Here is a 19,262-nt window from a genome sequence, read left to right as displayed (position 1 = left end):
ATAATTTATGACATCACGAATTCTTAACTTCTATATTCAATTCTCTCACCGATAGTGAGGACACGCACTACCTGAAATGATCAGGCACCCGCGCCCCTACGAGAGTCGCTAGAAGTTGGGGCCGGGGTAGAGGCCGAGGAGACGCACGTGCTAGAGCACCTGCACGAGCTGCCGCCGAGGTACCATCAGCAGTTCCAGCCGGAGTCCAGGCACTTGACACGCCTACTGCTACTACTACTCCAGCTTTTCAAGAGACTCTAGCACTGTTCATGCGCATGTACACCACTCTGGCTCAGGCAGGGTTACTTCCCCTTGCTGCGGCTACATTTCAGGCTGGGGGAGGATTACAGACTCCCACCGCCCGCACTCTTGAGCAACGAGTGCATGTTGAGCAGGTCGTTGAGATTATTCCTGTACCGCCTGCAGTGCCAGTTCAGCCTGAGGACAGGGCAGCGGCTTCTGAGGTGGAGCAGATGAGGCTTGAGAGGTTCAAGAGGTACAATCCTCCTGTATTCAGCGGTCTAGCATCGGAGGATGATCTGGGATTTCTAGATGAGAGTTATCACATTCTCCGTACCATGGGTATTTAATGATCGAGCTGGGTTTCCTTCACTACCTTCCAGCTTCGAGGAGCCGCCTATGAGTGGTGGCACACCTATGAGTTAGACAGTCCGGATGAGGCTGCTTCACTGACTTGGACTCAGTTTTCAGATCTGTTCTTGAGGGAGTATGTTCCTTAGAGCCTCAAGGACGCATGGTGCATAGAGTTTGAGCATTTGCGCCAGGGTACTATGACTGTCTCAGAGTATGTTATCCGTTAGACAAGTTTGGCTAGGCATGCACCAACCTTGGTTACTATTCTCAGGCTATGGTTACTGCTCCAGTTGCTACCCCACCTGCTCAGCTAGTTAGAGCTGGAGGTCGGGGAGGTAGAGGTCGCCCTAGAGGGGGAGGCCACACCAGATATTATGCTCTTCCTACCGGTACCGAGGTTGTTGCCTTCGATTCTGTCATCACATGTATTATACTGGTTTGTCATAGATATACATCGGTTCTATTCGACCCAGGCTCCACTTACTCTCATGTGTCTTCTTATTTTGCTCCGCATTTGGGTGTATCTCAGGATTCGTTGAGTTCCCCTATTTATGTTTCTACTCCTGTGGGATATTCTCTTATCGTGGACCGCATTTATCGGTCGTGTTGGTTGCTCTTAGTGGTTTTGAGACCACAGCCAATTTATTGTTACTCAGCATCGTTGACTTTGATATTATCTTGGGCATGGACTGGTTGTTGCCCCATTATGCTATTCTTGATTGTCACGCCAAAACCGTGATGCTGGCTATGCCAGGTGTACCACTTGAGTGGAGGGGTACTTTAGATCACACTCCTAGTAGAGTTATTTCTTTTCTTAAAGTTCAGCGTATGGTTGAGAAGAGGTGTGACGCGTATTTAGCTTATGTGAGAGATGTCAGTATTGATACCCCTTCAGTGATTCAGTCCCAGTAGTACGGGATTTTACCGATGTGTTTCCAGCTGACCTTCTGGGCATGCCGCCTGATAGAGATATTGATTTTCGCATTGATCTGTTGCCGGGAACTCATCCCATTTATAATCCTCTGAATCGTATGACTCCTCCTAAGTTGAAGGAGCTGAAGGATCTATTACAGGAATTGCTTGATAACGGTTTTATTCGTCCTAATGTATCGCCTTGGGGTGCTCCTGTCTTGTTTGTGAAGAAAAAAAGTATGGTTATATGCGCATGTGTATTGATTATTGTCAGTTGAACAAAGCTACATTGAAGAACCGTTATCCTTTGCCTCGTATTGATAATTTATTCGACCAGCTTCAGGGTGCACGAGTGTTTTCTATGATTGATTTGCGTCAAGTTACCATCAGTTGAAGATTCGGGAGCCAGATATCCTGAAGACTGCTTTCAGGACTCGGTATGGTCATTACGAGTTCCTCTTATGTTATTTGGGCTGACCAATGCCCCAGCAGCGTTTATGCATTTGATGCACAGTGTGTTTCGGCCATATCTTGACTAATTCATCATTGTCTTTATTGATGATATTTTGGTATATTCCCGGAGTCGGGAAGATCATGAGCAGCACCTGAGGACTGTGCTTCAAACTCTGAGAGAGAAGAAGTTATATGCTAAGTTCTCGAAATATGAGTTTTGGTTGGATTAAGTGGCATTCTTAGGCCACGTGGTATTGAGTGAGGGTATTCAGGTGGATCCGAAGAAGATAAAGGTCGTGCAGAGTTGGCCCAGACTATCATCAGCTACCGAGATTCGCAGTTTCCTTTATTTAGCGGGCTACTATCATCGTTTTGTGGAGGGATTTTCATCGATTGCGGCCCTTATGACCAGGTTGACCCATAAGGGTGCTCCGTTCCAGTGGACGGAGGAGTGTGAGGTGAGATTTCAGAAGCTCAAGAAAGCTTTGACTACAACCCCAGTTTTGATATTGCCTATAGGTTCAGGGTCTTATACGGTCTATTGTGATACTTCAAGGGTTGGCCTCGGAGTGGTGTTGTGTAGGACGGTAGGGTGATTGCCTACACATCTAGACAATTGAAGATACACAAGAAAAACTACCCTGTTCACGACTTTGAGTTAGCTGCCATTTTTCACGCCCTGAAGATTTGGCGTCATTACTTATACGGTGTGCCTTGTGAGATTTATACTGACCATCGGAGCTTATAGCACTTGTTCAAGCAAAAGGATCTAAATTTGCGCCAGAGGAGGTGGTTAGAGTTGTTGAAGGATTATGACATCACTATTTTGTATCACCCGGGAAAGGACAATGTGGTGGCCGATGCTTTGAGTCGCCGGGCGGAGAGTTTGGGGAGTTTGGCTTATTTACCAGTATCGGAGAGGCCTATGGCGATGGATATTCAGGCCTTAGCCCGCCAGTTTGTGAGATTGGATCTTTCGGAGCCCTGTCGGGTCCTAGGTTGCATGGTTTCTCGGCCTTCCCTATTTGATCGCATCAGAGAGCGACAGTATGATGACCCTCATTAGCTTGACCTCAAGGACACGGTTCAGCACGGTGATGCCAGATATGTGACTATTGGTGATGATAGGGTATTGAAGATGCAGGATCAGATTTGTGTACACAATGTTGATGGGCTGCGAGAGTTGATTCTAGAGGAGGCCCGTAATTCGCGGTATTCCATTCATCCGGGTGCCGCGAAGATGTACCAGGACATGAGGCAGCACTATTGGTGGAGGCGGATGAAGAAAGATATAGTTGGGTTTGTAACTCGGTGCCTCAATTGTCAGCAGGTGAAGTACGAGCACCAGCGGCCGGGTGGATTGCTTCAGCATATAGAGATTTTCAAAGTGGAAGTGGGAGCGGATCACCATGAACTTTGTAGTTAGGCTCCCACGGACTTTGAGAAAGTTCGATGCTATTTGGGTGATTGTGGATCGGCTGACGAAGTCCGCTCACTTTATTCTTGTGTGTACTACTTATTCCTTGGAGCGGTTGGTGTAGATCTATATCGGGGAGATTGTTCGTCTGCATGGTATTCCAGTGTCCATCATTTCAGATAGAGGAACTCAGTTCACATCATAGTTCTGGAGGGCCGTTCAACATGAGTTGGGTACTCGGGTAGAGTTGAGTAAAGCATTTCACCCTCAGATGGATGGATAGTCCGAGCGCAATATTCAGATTCTTGAAGATATGCTCCGTGCGTGTGTCATTGAGTTTGGAGGGTCTTGAGATCAGTTCTTGCCATTGGCGGAGTTTGCATATAACAACAGCGATCAACCCAACATTCAAATGCCACCGTATGAGGCTTCATATGAAAAAAGGTGTAGATCCTCGGTGGGTTGGTTGAGCCGGGTGAGGCTAGGTTATTGGGCACAGACTTAGTTCAGGATGCTTTGGAGAAGGTTAAGGTGATTCAGGATAGACTCCGTACAGCCTAGTCCAGATAGAAAAGTTACGCGAACTCGAAGGTTCATGATGTCTCCTATATGGTTGGAGAGCGGGTTCTGCTTCGAGTTTCGCATATGAAGGGCGTCTGAGATTCGGGAAGAAAGGAAAGTTAAGTCCGAGATTTATTAGCCCTTTTGAGATATTGAGGCATGTTGGAGAGGTTGCTTATGAGCTTGCCTTACCTCCTAGCTTGGCCGGAGTTCATCTGGTATTCTATGTTTCAATGCTCCGGAGGTATCACGGTGATCCGTCGCACGTGTTGGACTTCAGTTCAATCCAGTTGGACAAGCATCTATCCTATGTTGAGGAGCCAGTGGAAATATTGGATAAGCAGGTTAGAGAGCTGAGGTCAAAGAGCATTGCGTTAGTGAAGGTTGAGTGGCGGGGTCAGCCGGTCGAGGAGGCGAGCTGGGAGACCGAGCAGGATATGCGCAGCCGTTACCATCATCTTTTCACTACTTCAGGTATGTCGTTGTGCTCGTTCGAGGACTAATGAATGTTTAAGTGTAGGAGGATGTGATAACCCCGCTGGTCGTCTTAAGAATTAACTCCCCGATCCCTTATTAACTGCTTTCCCCAAGTTTATTTCTGCTATTTTGATTTGCCGGGATGTTCGATTTTGAGTTTCAGAGAGTTCTAGGATACTTAGTCCCTAAATGAGAGCTTAAGTGTTGGAAAGTTGACCGTAGTCAGAACAATGTCAAGACGGCCTCAGAATGGAAATCTGATGGTTCCATTAGCTCCGTTGGGTGATTTCGGGCTTAGGGGTGTGTTCGGATTGTGTTTTATAGGCTCGAAGCCAATTTAGGCTTGAAATGCTGAAAGTTGAAGTTTTGAAGTTTCCGGTCCGATAGGGAGATTTATGATCGAAAGCGTATTTTGAGAATTTTGGAGTTCTTAGGCTTGAATCCATGGTTAATTCGAGGTTTCGATGTTGTTTTAGATGTTCTAAGGATTTGGTACAAGTTTGGATAGTGGTTTGTGACTTGTTGGTGCCTTGGTTGAGGTCCCGGAGGCCTCGGGATGAATTGGGATGGTTGACGGAAAGATTTTGGAGTTAGAGTTGCAGCTTCAGCTGCTGGTTCTGTTATAACCGCACCTGCGGTTTGGGTTCCGCAGGTGCGGCGCCGCAGAAGCGGCTTAGTGGCCGCAGAAGCGAAATTTGGGAATTCTTCAGAAACCGCAGAAGCGGTGCCGCATCTGCGGATTGGGAGTCACAGATGGGAAACCTGGCCATTAAGTGAAAAGTCGCAGGTGCGACCTTTGGTCTGCATAAGCGAGACCGTAGATGCAGTCGCTTGACCGTAGATACGGAAACAGCTGGGCAGAAACATGATATTTGGAGGCTTTAGTTTCAAAAGTTGGAAATTTGATTTAGAGATTGGGAGAGGGCAATTTTGAGAGAAAATTGAAGAGGAGATCATTGGGTAATGATTCTTTAACCCTTTCTAGTTATATTCCACCAATCTATAGTTAGTTTTATCATTTAGTTTCGAATTGAAGATGAAAATAGGGAAAATTAGAAGAAAGTTCTTAGGCCTGAAATTCGACTTTTAATTGGGAATTTGACCTTAGATTTGGATAATATTTAAATGCATGAACTCGTGAGAGTGAGGATTCTGAAAATATAAATTTTACCCAATTCTGAGACGTGGCCCGACGGGTGTTTTGGTCATTTTACCTAATTTCGCATATTAGTTTAGAATTTCTTTGTAGAATTAGTTACTTGAAGTGTTATTTACGTTATGAAATTGAATTGAATAGATTTGGGCCATTTGGAGTCGAGTACTCGTGACAAGAGCGTGGTGTCGGATTGATTATTGAGCCGGTTCGAGGTAAGTGGCTTGCCTAACCTTGTGTGGGGGACCTTCCCCTTAGGATATGATATATTTAATATATGAATTTCCTTGTACGTGAGGTGACGAGTGCGTACTTGAGCTAATTATTCGAAATCCAGTTTTTCCTTAAGTATTTCATTTGACTTCTTTTTCCTATTTTATTCTACTTGCGAATTTAGCCTATTGCAAGTTTAGAAAAGCATGTTTAGTTGACTTAATTGCTTATTTGCCTAAAATGCCTTAATTGCATTACGTGAAGCATGTTAGGCTAGAATCAACTGTTTACTTAGTACAAAATTAGCATTTAATTTAATATTCTTGTGCTGATGTGTGTTTTAAATAGGGACTACGGGACGGTATCCTAGGAGATCCCTTGTTCGTATTGATGACCTGGACTGAGGTGCGGGATACCAAGAGATCCTTGGCACGTGTATTGAGGATACCAAGAGATCCCTAGCATATATTGAGGATACCAAGAGATCCTTGGGATACCAAGAGATCCCTAACATATATTGAGGATACCAATAGATCCTCGGGATACCAAGATATCCTCGGGATACCAAGAGATCCCTGGTATATATTGAGGATACCAAGAGATCATTGGTATTCCAAGAGATCCCTAGCATATATTGAGGATACCAAGAGATCCTCGGGATACCAAGACATCCCCGGTTATCATCCTTGTTATGAGTGGTGCTTCCTGGTGTTTGCCTTTATTTCTATTTCCATTATTGTACTCTTTATTATCCTGTGTAGATTCTTACTATAGATTTTTAATTGTACTGTTTATCTTATCCTTTCATCTTATTATTTATTTAACCTCAGTAGGGCCCTGACCTTCCTCGTCACTACCCGACCGAGGTTAGGCTTGGCACTTACTGAGTACCGCTGTGGTGTACTCATGCCCCTTCTGTGCATGTTCTTCATGTGCAGATCCTGGCACCGCTACTCAGGCCTACCATTTTTGAGAGAGGCGACTGCTCTAGAGATTTCGAGGTACATCTGCCGCGTCAGCAGACCGAAAAGTCCCTTTCTATTCTAGTTGTTAAACGTTGCCCTTCTGTATTTTTCTTTCTTGTTAGATATTCTGGAGTTAGACTATTAGATATTCCAAAGGCTTGTGTTTCCGTGAGTTTCCGGGTTTTGGGATAGTGTACTTGGTTTTGAGAATGTTGTGTTGTATATGCCGAGCGGCATTATAACTATTGCTTCCATTAAGTTATTTTGCGTTTTTGATTATTTCTTCCGCAAGTTTCGTTTATGTTCTGCATTTGTTAGGCTTACCTAGTCGTAGAGACTAGGTGCCGTCATGACAGTTTACGGATGACGAACTGGGGTCGTGACAAGTTGGTATCAGAGCTCTAGGTTCATAGGATTCATAGATCACAAGTTGGTTTATTAGAGTCTCGCTGATCTATACAGAGAGGTCTGTACTTATCTACGAGAGGCTATGTAACCATTAGGAAAATTCCACTTCATTTGATTTCCTTATCGTGCGAGATTTTTGACTTCACGGATTTTGAACTTCTATCTTCTATTCTCTCACTGGTAGTGAGGACACATGCTACCTTAAATGATCAGGCACCCGCGCCCCTGCGAGATTCGCCAGAAGTCGAGGCCGGGGTAGAGGCTGAGGACACGCACGTGGTGTAGCCAGAGCACCTGCGCGAGCTGCCGTTGAGGTACCACCAGCAATTCCAGCCGGAGTCCAAGCACCTGACACGCCTAATGCTACTACTCCTCCAGCTCTTCAGGAGACTCTGGCACAGTTCATGAGCATGTACACCACTCTGGCTCAGGCAGAGTCGCTTCCCCTTGCTATGGCTATATCTCAGGCTGGGGGAGGAGTACAGACTCCCGCCGCCCACACTCCTAAGCAGCGAGTGCATGTTGAGCAGGTCCCTGAGATTATTCATGTACCACCTGTAGTGCCAGTTTAGCCCGAGGACAAGGTAGCGGCTTCCGAGGAGGAGCAACTGAGGCTTGAGAGGTTCAAAAGGTACAAGCCTCCTGTATTCAGCGGTCTAGTATCAGAGGATTCTCTGGGATTCTAGATGAGAGTTATCGCATTCTCCGTACCATGGGTATATCAGGATCGAGCGGGGTTTCGTTCACTACCTTCCAGCTTCGAGGAGCCGTCTATGAGTGGTGGCATACCTATGAGTTAGACAGTCCGGATGAGGCTACTTTGCTGACTTAGATTGAATTTTCAGATCTGTTCCTAAGGGAGTATGTTCCTCAGAGCCTTAGGGACACATAGTGCACAGAGTTTGAGCATTTGCGCCAGGGTACTATGACTATCTCATAGTATGCTGCCCGTTACACCAGATTGGCTAGGCATGCACCAACCTTGGTTTCTACTATTCGCAAAAGGGTTTGCAAGTTTATTGAGGGCCTTATACCCACTATCAGGTCTAGCATGGCTCGTATGTTGGAGATAGATATTTCTTATTAGCAGGTGGTGAGCATTGATGGGAGGATTGAGGGTATGCATGCTAGGGAGAGAGAGGATAGGGAGGCCAAGAGGTCTCGAGGGTCGGGCCATTTCTCTGGTGCCCGTGCCCCAACAGCAGATCGTCATGGTAGGGGTTATATGAGTTGCCCTGTTCATTCAGCTCTTCCGGCAGCCAGTGGTATTCCAGCTCTTCCTAGACCTTAGGAGCCTTATTATGCACCTCCGGTTTCTAGCGCGCCCCTTGTGCGGGGTGCTTTCTGAGGTCAGTCCAGCAGGCCTGGCCCGAGCCAGTTACATCCACCACGTCCTCCCAGAGATTGTTTTGAGTGTGGTGACACATGTCAAATGGTGAGGGATTGCCCCAAACTTGGGAGGGGTGCACCTCCACAGACTTCTCAACCACAGCGTGCCCTACAGAGTTCTTAAGCTATGGTTATAGCTCCAGTTGCTACCCCACCTGCTCAGCCAGCTAGAGGTGGAGGTTGGGCCTGTAGAGGTAGCCCTAGAGGAGGAGGCCAAGCCAGATATTATGCTCTTCTTGCCCATACTGAGGTTGTTTCCTCCAATTTTGTCATCACAGGTATTATACTGGTTTGTCATAGAGATGCATTGGTTCTATTCGACCCAGGCTCCACTTACTCTTATGTGTCGTCTTATTTTTCTCCGCATTTGGGTGTATCTCGGGATTCGTTGAGTTCCCTTGTTTATGTTTCTACTCCTGTGGGAGATTCTCTTATTGTGGACCGCATTTATCTGTCGTATTGGTTGTTCTTAGTGGTTTTGAGACTAGAGCCAATTTATTGTTACTCAGCATGGTTGACTTTGATATTATCTTGGGCATGGACTGGTTATTGCCCCATTATACTATTCTTGATTGTCACGCTAAAACTGTGATGCTGGCTATGCTAGGTGTGCCTCGTGTTGAGTGGAGGGGTACTTTAGATCACACTCCCAGTAGAGTTATTTCTTTTCTTAAAGCTCAGCGTATCGTTGAGAAGGGGTGTGACGCATATTTAGCTTATGTGAGAGATGTCAGTATTGATACCCCTTCAATTGATTTAGTCCCAGTAGTACGGGATTTTACCGATGTGTTTCTAGCCGACCTTCCGGGCATGCCACCTGATAGAGATATTGGTTTTGGCATTGATCTGTTGCCGGGCACTCAGCCCATTTCTATTCCTCTGTATCGTATGATTCTTCCTAAGTTGAAAGAGCTGAAGGATCTGTTACAGGAATTGCTTGATAAGGGTTTTATTCGTCCTAGTGTATCACCTTGGAGTGCTCCTGTCTTTTTTGTGAAGAAAAACGGATGGTTCTATGTGCAGTGTATTGATTATCATCAGTTAAACAAAGTTACAGTGAAGAACCATTATACATTGCCTCGTATTGATGATTTATTCGACCAGCTTCAGGGTGCACGAGTGTTTTCTATGATTGATTTGCGTTAAGTTACCATCAATTGAAGATTCGGGAGCCAGATAAACCGAAGACTGCTTTCAGGACTCGGTATGGTCATTACGAGTTCCTCGTTATATCATTTGGGCTGACCAATGCCCTAGAAGCCTTTATGCATTTGATGCACAGTATGTTTCGGCCGTATCTTGACTCGTTCATCATTGTCTTTATTGATGATATTTTGGTGTATTCCCGGAGTTAGGAAGATCATGAGCAGCACCTGAGGACTATGTTTCAGACTCTGAGAGAGAAGAAGTTATATGCTAAGTTCTCGAAATATGAGTTTTGGTTGGATTAAGTGGCATTCTTAGGCCATGCGGTATTGAGTGAGGGTATTCAGATGGATCCGAAGAAGATAGAGGCCATGCAGAGTTGGCCCAGATCATCTTCAACTACCGAGATACGCAGTTTCCTTGGTTTGGCGGGCTACTACCGTCGTTTTGTGGAGGGGTTTTCATCGATTGCGGCCCTATGACCAGGTTGACCCAAAAGGGTGCTCCGTTCCAATGGACGAAGGAGTGTGAGGTGAGATTTTAGAAGATCAAGCCAGCTTTGACTACAGCCCTAGTTTTGATATTGCCTACAGGTTCGGGGTCTTATACGGTTTATTGTGATGCCTCGAGGGTTGGCCTCAGAGCGGTGTTGATGCAGGACGGTAGGGTGATTGTCTATGCGTCCAGACAATTGAAGATATACGAGAAAAACTACCTTGTTCATGACTTTGAGTTAGCTGCCATTCTTCACGTCCTGAAGATTTGGGGCCATTATTTATACGGTGTGCCTTGTGAGATTTATACTGAACATCGGAGCTTGCAACACTTGTTCAAGAAAAAGGATCTAAATTTGCGCTAGAGGAGGTGGTTAGAGTTGCTGAAGGATTATGACATCACTATTCTGTATCACCCGGGCAAGGTCAATGTGGTGGCCTATGCTTTGAGTCGCTGGGCAGAGAGTTTGGGGAGTTTGGCTTATTTACCAGTATCGGAGAGGCCTATGGAGATGGATATTCAGGCCTTAGCCAGCCAGTTTGTGAGATTGGATCTTTTGGAGCCTTGTCGGGTTCTAGCTTGCGTGGTTTCTCGGCCTTCCCTATTTGATCGCATCAGAGAACGACAGTATGATGACCTTCATTTACTTGTCCTCAAGGACACGGTTCAGCATGGTGATGCCAGAGATGTGACTATTGAGCATGATGGGGTATTGAGGATGTAGGGTCGGATTTGTGTACCCAATGTTGATGGGCTGCATGAGTTGATTCTAGAGGAGGCCCATAGTTCGCGGTATTCCATCCATCCGGGTGCTGCGAAGATGTACCAGGACTTGAGGCAGCACTATTGGTGGAGGCGAATGAAGAAAGATATAGTTGGGTTTGTAGCTCGGTGCCTCAATTGTCAGCAGGTGAAGTAGGAGCACCAGCGGCCGGGTGGATTGCTTCAGCAGATAGAGATTTCCGGAGTGGAAGTAGGAGCGGATCACCATGGACTTTGTAATTGGGCTCCCATGGACTTTGAGAAAGTTTGATGCTATTGGGTGATTGTGGATCGGCTAACCAAGTCCCCTCACTTTATTCCTGTGTGTACTACTTATTCCTCGGAGCGGCTGGCAGAGATCTATATTCGGGAGATTGTTCGTCTGCATGGTATTCCAGTGTCCATCATTTCAGATAGAGGTACTCAGTTCACATCACGGTTCTGGAGGGCCGTTCAGCATGAGTTAGGTACTCGGGTAGAGTTGAGTACAACATTTCACCATCAGACAGACAAACAGTTTGAGCGCACTATCCAGATTCTTGAGGATATGCCTCGTGCATGTGTGATTGAGTTTGGAGGGTCTTGGGATCAGTTTTTGACTTTGGCGGAGTTTGCTTATAACAACAGCTATCAGTCCAACATTCAAATGGCACCGTATAAGGCTTTATATGGGAGACGGTGTAGATCCCCGGTGGGTTGGTTCAGCCTGGTGAGGCTAGGTTATTGGGAACATACTTAGTTTAGGATGTTTTGGAGAAGGTTAAGGTGATTCAGGATAGACTCCGTACAACCCAGTCCATATAGAAGAGTTACGCGTACCGGAAGGTTCATGATGTTTCCTATATGGTTGGAGAGCGGGTTCTGCTTCGATTTTCACTTATGAAGAGCGTCATGAGATTCAGAGATTCGGGAAGAAAGGAAAGTTGAGTCCGAGATTTATTAGCCCTTTTGAGATATTGAGGTATGTTGGGGAGGTTGCTTATGAGCTTGCCTTACCTCCCAGCTTGGCCAGAGTTCATCCGGTATTCCATATTTCGATGCTCCTGAGGTATCACAGTGATCCATCGCATGTGTTCGATTGCAGTTCTGTCCAATTGGACAAGGATCTATCCAATTGGATAGGCAGGTTGGAAATTTGAGGTCAAAGAACATTGCATCAGTAAAGGTTCAGTGGCGGGGTCAGCCGGTCGAGGAGGCAACCTGGGAGACTGAGCAGGATATGCGCAGCTGTTACCCTCATCTTTTCACTACTTCAGGTATGTCTTTATGCTCGTTCGAGGATGAATGAATGTTTAAGTGTAGGAGGATGTGACGACCCGACCGGTCGTCTTAAGAATTAACACCCCGATCCCCTATTAACTGCTTTCCCCAAGTTTATTTCTGCTATTTTGATTTGCCGGGATGTTTGATTTTGAGTTTCAGAGTGTTTTGGGACACTTAGTCCCTAAATGAGAGCTTAAATGTTGGAAACTTGACTGTTGTCGGAACAGTGTGAAGATGGCCTCTGAATGGAAATCTGATGATTCTGTTAGCTCCGTTGGGTGATTTCTGGCTTAGGGGAGTGTTCGGATTGTGTTTCATAGGCCCGTAGCTAATTTAGGCTTGAAATGCTGAAAGTTAAATTTTTGAAGTTTTCGGTCCGATAGGGAGATTTTGATCCGTGGGTCGGAATGGAATTTCGGAAATTGGAGTATCTCCGTAGTGTTGAGTGTGACGTATGTGCAAAATTTCAACTCATTCAGACACGGTTTGATGGATTTTTTGATCGAAAGTGTATTTTGAGAATTTTGGAGTTCTTAGGCTTGAATCCATGGTTAATTCGATGTTTCGATGTTGTTTTAGGTGTTCTATGGATTTGGTACAAGTTTGGATAGTGGTTTGTGACTTGTTGGTGCCTTTGGTTGAGGTCCCCGAGGCCTCGGGATGAATTCGGATGGTTGACGGAAAGATTTTGGAATTAGAGTTGCAGCTTCAACTGCTGGTTCTGTCATAACCGCACCTGCTGTTTGGGCTCCGCAGGTGCGGCACCGTAGAAATGATATTTAGGAATTTCTTCAGGAACCTCAGAAGCGGTAGTAATTCCGCAGAAGTGGTACTACATCTGTTGATTGGGAGTCGCAGATGCGGATCCTGGCCATTAAGTGAAAAGTCGCAGGTGCGACCTTTGGTCCGCAAAAGCGGGACCGCAGATGCGGAAACAACTGGGCAAAAAAAGGAAATTTCGAGGGTTTAGTTTCAAAAGTTAGAAATTTGCTTTAGAGATCGGGATAGGGCGATTTTGAGAGGAAATTGAAGAGGAGATCATTGGGTAACGATTCTTTAACCCTTTCTAGTTATATTCCATCAATCTATAGTTAGTTTTATCATTTAATTTCGGATTAGAGATGAAAATTGGGGAAAAATTGGAAGAAAGTTCTTAGACCTAAAATTCGACTTTTGATTAGGAATTTGACCTTAGATTTGGATAATTTTTATATGCATGAACTCGTGAGAGTGAGGATTCTGAAAATATAAATTTTACCCGATTTCGAGACGTGGTCCAGAGGGGTGTTTTGGTCATTTTACTTAATTTCGTGTATTAGCTTAGAATTTCTTTGTAGAATCAGTTGCATGAAGTGTTATTTACGTTATGAAATTGAGTTGAATAGATTTGGGTCATTTGGAGTCGAGTACTCGTGGCAAGAGCGTGGTTTCAGATTGATTATTGAGCCGGTTCGAGTTAAGTGGCTTGGCTAACCTTGTTTGGGGGACTTTCCCCTTAGGATATGATATATTTGATAATTGAAATGCCTTGTATGTGAGGTGACGAGTGCGTACTTGAGCTAATTGTTCAAAATCTGGTTTTTCCTTAAATATTTCAATTGAGTTCTTTTTCCTATTTTATTCTACTTGCGAATTTAGTATGTTGCTAGATTAGAAAAGCATGTTTAGTTGACTTAATTGCCTATTTGCTTAAACTGCCTTAATTGCATTACGTGAAGCATGTTAGGCTAGAATTAACTATTTACTTGTTATGAAATTTAGCTTAATTGGGTATTCATGTGTTGCTGTTGTGTGTTTTTACTTTGGGACTACGGGACGGCATTTTGGGGGATCCCCTGTACGTATTTATGATCTGAATTGAGGTGCAGGATACCAAGATATCCCTGGCACATGTATTGAGGATACCAAAAGATCCTCGGTATACCAAGAGATCCCTAGCATATATTGAGGATACCAATAGATCCTCGGAATACCAAGAGATCCCTAACATATATTGAGGATACCAAGAGATCATCGGGATACCAAGTGACCCCTAGCCTATATTGAGGATACCAAGAGATCCCTAGCATATATTGATGATACCAAGAGATCCTTGGTTATCATCCTTGTTATGAGTGGTACTTCCTCGTTTTTGCCTTTATTTCTTTTTTCGTTATTGTACTCCTTATTATCCTATGTAGATTCTTACTGTAGATTCTCAATTGTACTGTTTATCTTATTTTGTCATCTTATTATTTATTTAACCTCAGTAGGGCCCTGACCTTCCTCGTCACTACCCGACCGAGGTTAGGCTTGGCACTTACTGAGTACCGTTGTGGTGTACTCATGTCCCTTCTGCGCATGTTTTTCATGTGCAGATTCAGGCACCGCTACTCAGGCCTACCATCCTTGAGGGAGGCGACTGCTCTAGAGACTTCGAGGTACATCTGTCGCGTCCGCAGACCGAGAAGTCCCTTTCTATTCTAGTTGTTAAAAGTTGCCCTTCTATATTTTTCTTTCTTGTTAGATATTCTGGAGTTAGACTATTAGATATTTCAAAGGCTTGTGTTTCGTGAGTTTCTTGGTTTTGGATTGTGTACTTGGTTTTGAGAATGTTGTGTTGTATATGTCAAACGGAATTATAACTGTTGCTTCCATTAAGTTATTTTGGGTTTTTGATTATTTCTTCCGCAAGTTTCGTTTATGTTCCGCATTTGTTAGCCTTACCTAGTCGTAGAGACTAGGTGCCGTCACGACAGTTCACGGAGGGCGAACTAGGGTCGTGACATGGATCCCGAATTTACACCCCATGTTTTCGTATGTGGAAGCACGCCATAAGTAAATTGATGTAAGCTCGGAAATGAGATGTTACATTCAACATTTTCGTACGTTAAAGCTTCGTCGTAAGTTAATCGATGTAAGTTCGAGGATGAGATTTATTTCGGGATTATAAGTATTACGCTATTTCAAACAAGTGATAAGTTAGTTCGTGAAGATAAGAGGGTAAGCGAATCAAAGAAAAATGAATTCCGTCGAAGTTTGGCAATTTGGGGATAAAACTGCGGTCCAAGCTATAATACCCTTTATTCATGGACTAGTGTCCTACAAGGTACCACATGACCATAATAGTAAGGTGTATAAGGCGTGTTAAAAGTGAGTGGTATTTTAAGTAATTTGAGATAATTCTTAATTATGTGGATAATTGGGTAATTACGGATTCTAATGAGAGATTAATTAAGTAATTATGTTATTTGGATAAAGATTAAGATATTTGTGGATAAGTTTGATAAAGTCCTTATCCCCAAATGTGGCAGCCAACTCTTGCCAAATTGATGACTCTTAAAAGTCACTTGATAAGGCTTAGTCATCACCTTTTGAAGGCTTAGTCATTGATCTTCAAGAGATGGATATAAATTCATTTTAAGAGAGATGGATATATATTTACATGGTAACGTGAGGCTTCTCTAAAATCACAAATTAAAGATGGTCATATTCAGCAGGGTAACGGTCTTAAGAAAAATTTCATATGAAATTATATTGCATAATAGCAACGGGATTTTGCGATTCTAAGAGAGTACGGTACAATCTTTCTCAAGAATATCATACGGATTTCTCCCTACTTTGATCTGCCGTTACGTGTTTTATCGCAATTGACGTGTATTAGAGGGGTTGTCAAGAGAATCAGCTCAGGTATGTTAAGGCTATCCCTTCTTTCTTTTTGGCATGATCCATACGATAAAAACGAAACGAGCGAATGAACAACTTTAATAAATGACTCTATTCATAGAAATAATAGAGATGCCTATGTTCTTGATTCCCTATGTGTCCTATTATTCTATCATCTATTCATGGGTCTCAGAAAATACGTAAGTTGATAATGTTTACTTAATGATATTAATCAAAGGCATAATGGTCTTATGACATTCCGAGAGATTTTATTGACGACTTCTCATGCATTGCATTCATTTATACATGTACATTGACCCATGACCAGATGGTGTTATATACGCGTATATATGTATATATTTATATATGTATATATTTATATATGTATATGGGATATGGGAAAAGGTTATGACGTTATGTACGCACCGCCACCTGATCAGCTGGTATACATTGATAATTTTGTCCACAATGGCCGAGATGATATGATGGGATGCCCTCAGAGGCTTGATGATGTTATGAATACATGTACCTATGCACGACATGATATTCATATGCATATGCATAATAGTATAAGTATTAATGATTCACAGAGTTGTTCAAACATACATGTTGAGTTTTTTACTACATGTTTTTCTCATGTCTATTGTTTACTAATTTTCATTCCTTACATACTCGGTACATCATTTGTATTGACATACCTTTGTCTAGGGATGCTGCATTTCATGCCTGCAGGTCCCGATAGATAGGTCGAGATTCCTCCAAGTAGGCAATCAACTCTACGGAAGATGTTGGTGCACTCCATTTGCTCCGAAGTTTCTCGTTTGGTCAGTATGATTTAGACATGTATTGTTTGGTATGGTGGGGCCCTATCCCGACCTTTATGATAAGTATGTATCCTTAGAGGCTTGTAGATAGATGTCATGTATACGGATACTTGTATGGCCTTGTCGGCCTATATTTATGTATGTAATGGAACACATTGGCCTGTATGTCACATGTATGAGTTTCTATATCAGGTTGGGTCATTCTGTGTTAGGTATTCCCTCATGTTTACTCTGGTTATCTCATGACGCCCCTTCTGGCCCACTTACCTATGATGATGTAATAAGAAAGATATGTTATGTTGGTACTCAGTTGAATAAGGTACCGGGTGCTCGTCGCGGCCCATCGGTTTGGGTCGTGATAAAAGTGGTATCAGAGCAGTTCTGTCCTAGGGAGTCTACAAGCTGTGTCTAGTAGCTTGTTTATGGGTGTGTCGTGCACCACACTTATAAGCAGGAGCTACAGGGCATTTAGAACTGTCCCTATTTCTTCTTACTCTAGATCGTGTGGTAGAGCTTAGTTATAAGCACTCAATTTCCTAAACTCCATCTTATTCACAATACGATGATGCCTATATCTAGAAAGACAGTTAGTAAGGGATTGAATGCGGCTATGGAAGAGTTGAGTTAGAGGAACTCGATTTTTGCAACTTGCTTATGATGTATAAATATGAGGTATTCAGCAGATCATGTGTGTACTAAGATGTGTAAGCTTCTTGATAAGGATCCCTAAGGCAAGAATGTCTATCCACTCTTACGATAAAAAGGAATAAAAGAATCGGAAGGTAGACACAAGTTTCAGCAAGTAAAAGAAGCATGGTGAAGAAAGGGTACGAGACACCCAGTTAATGAAGATTAACAATATTTACAATTCAAGCAGAGAAATATAAGCATTTTAAGTTACAATCAATTGTTACAAAGGTATGTACAATTAGTCACTTCCATCTCAGTTATGATCCATGGGAGCCAATAGATATAGTGTAATAGAAGGACGGGATAACAGGATCCAGCTGGGGTTAAAGTAACCCAAAATGTTGGATGGATTGTTAGCGTTAGCTGAGATTTCTGAAGGATATTGCAAATGTGCTAATAGATCTCCTTTTGAGACACCAGATGGTGCACTCTAAAATAGTACAGCTAGATATAAGTACTATAAAGATAGGCACTGAAAGCCTTGAAGGGATAAATATTATCTTAGTATGGCTCTCGTCCCTAGTAGAGAGAATGTTAGGCAACCTGAAGAGCCAGTGGATGGAGCAAGGGGAGCTAGAAGCAGAAGAATGTCTTGTTGAAGTTTTCAGAATAAAATGATAGACAGAAATGTTAATAGGGAAATAAGAAGGGTGTTAAGGAAGCATTATGAGTAAGATGTGATACATGGATGACAACGGTAGATTAAAAAAAATGATGACAGTATTACAAAGTTTATAGTCAAGTGAAGGAAAAGACGAGAGGTGACAGGCCTTGAGACAAGCAATAAAGTCATATCCTCATATCAAGAAATAAGTTCATGACTCCAACATGACTACTAAAAGGAAAATTTAGACCTAGAGTAATAGAAATTAGTATGGATTGGTGAACAAGATAAACTAAACATGAATTAGGGACTGAGTGGTTTGATAATGGTCGACATCATGAGAATTTTAGATTGTATTCCGGCAATAATAGAATGGACGACAGAAGAATAATCTTTAAAGGCCATTCAGGAAGACGCTTCTCTAAAGCAAGCAATGTGAGCAAAGATAAGCTTAAGGGACTACCTGTGCCAGTTACACTTAGGTGTCACCCTCGTGAGTAAGGAATTTTGTTATCCTTGGTGCAGAAGGATTACCGCAAGGCGAGTAAGGACCATCAATGATGTAGAGGTAAAACATCTATAGGTAGATCGTCATAGCGCTAAATCATAGTACTCCCCTAAAGTGGGGAATATGGAGTGATGTGGCATTAAGTCAGAATTAAGTGGCTCTAGTATCTATGAAATGCTAAAGGAAGAATGCAATAAAAATGAGAAAGAGATGATATTGAACTTATTCAAATCCTACTGAGGTGTTACGACTCCAGAACATTACGCAAGCACGACCTCAAGAAAAGGAAGTAAGGAATCTTGCCCTGGATGTTATTGTTAAATAAGGAGCCAGTGCGAGAGGTAAGTTAAGACAAAGGAAATAACCCCAAGAAAGATTACACAGAATATTAATATGAGAATAGGCCAATGAGTAGTTAGTAGTTGATTCAGAAAGAGCCTAGTTATGGCTAGACAAGAGATTACAGACAAAGCAGCAGATCGTGTAAGATAAATAGAGTAGAACCCAATATAGTGAATTCAGCCTCGCAGCTATGACATTGTAATATTTGGGATATATTCATATAAGAGTTGGGGTAGTTAAAGGTACCGTATGAGTATTACGGAAATAAAAGGGAATGCCATTGGGAAGACAGTTAAAATATCAGTTAAAAAGCAACCCTACAAGCACAAGGGCGTGGAGGTACGTAACTACGGATAATTATAGGCGAGGAAGGACATCAAAAATTTTGTCGAGTATACGATGTAATAAGCTCGTAGCTTTACAAAAGTCAGTGGGTCCTTC

The 19,262-nt window shown here is 43.2% G+C and overlaps 1 protein-coding gene across 1 annotated transcript; it reads left to right on the top strand.

The window, feature by feature from the left end:
* Nucleotides 1–269: 269 nt before the first annotated feature.
* On the top strand, nt 270–1,784 carry LOC138875620 (uncharacterized). Its single transcript, XM_070154468.1, has 2 exons — nt 270–582; nt 1,534–1,784. Exons 1-2 carry the CDS (start codon nt 270–272, stop codon nt 1,782–1,784), a joined length of 564 nt encoding a protein of 187 aa, XP_070010569.1.
* The last annotated feature ends 17,478 nt before the right edge of the window (nt 1,785–19,262 follow it).

Source organism: Nicotiana sylvestris, chromosome 8 (genome assembly GCF_000393655.2).
Source record: "Nicotiana sylvestris chromosome 8, ASM39365v2, whole genome shotgun sequence".
NCBI classification, from domain to species: Eukaryota; Viridiplantae; Streptophyta; class Magnoliopsida; order Solanales; family Solanaceae; genus Nicotiana; species Nicotiana sylvestris.
Note: the sequence above shows the minus strand (reverse complement) of the source record. Positions and strands in the feature narration are given on the sequence as shown.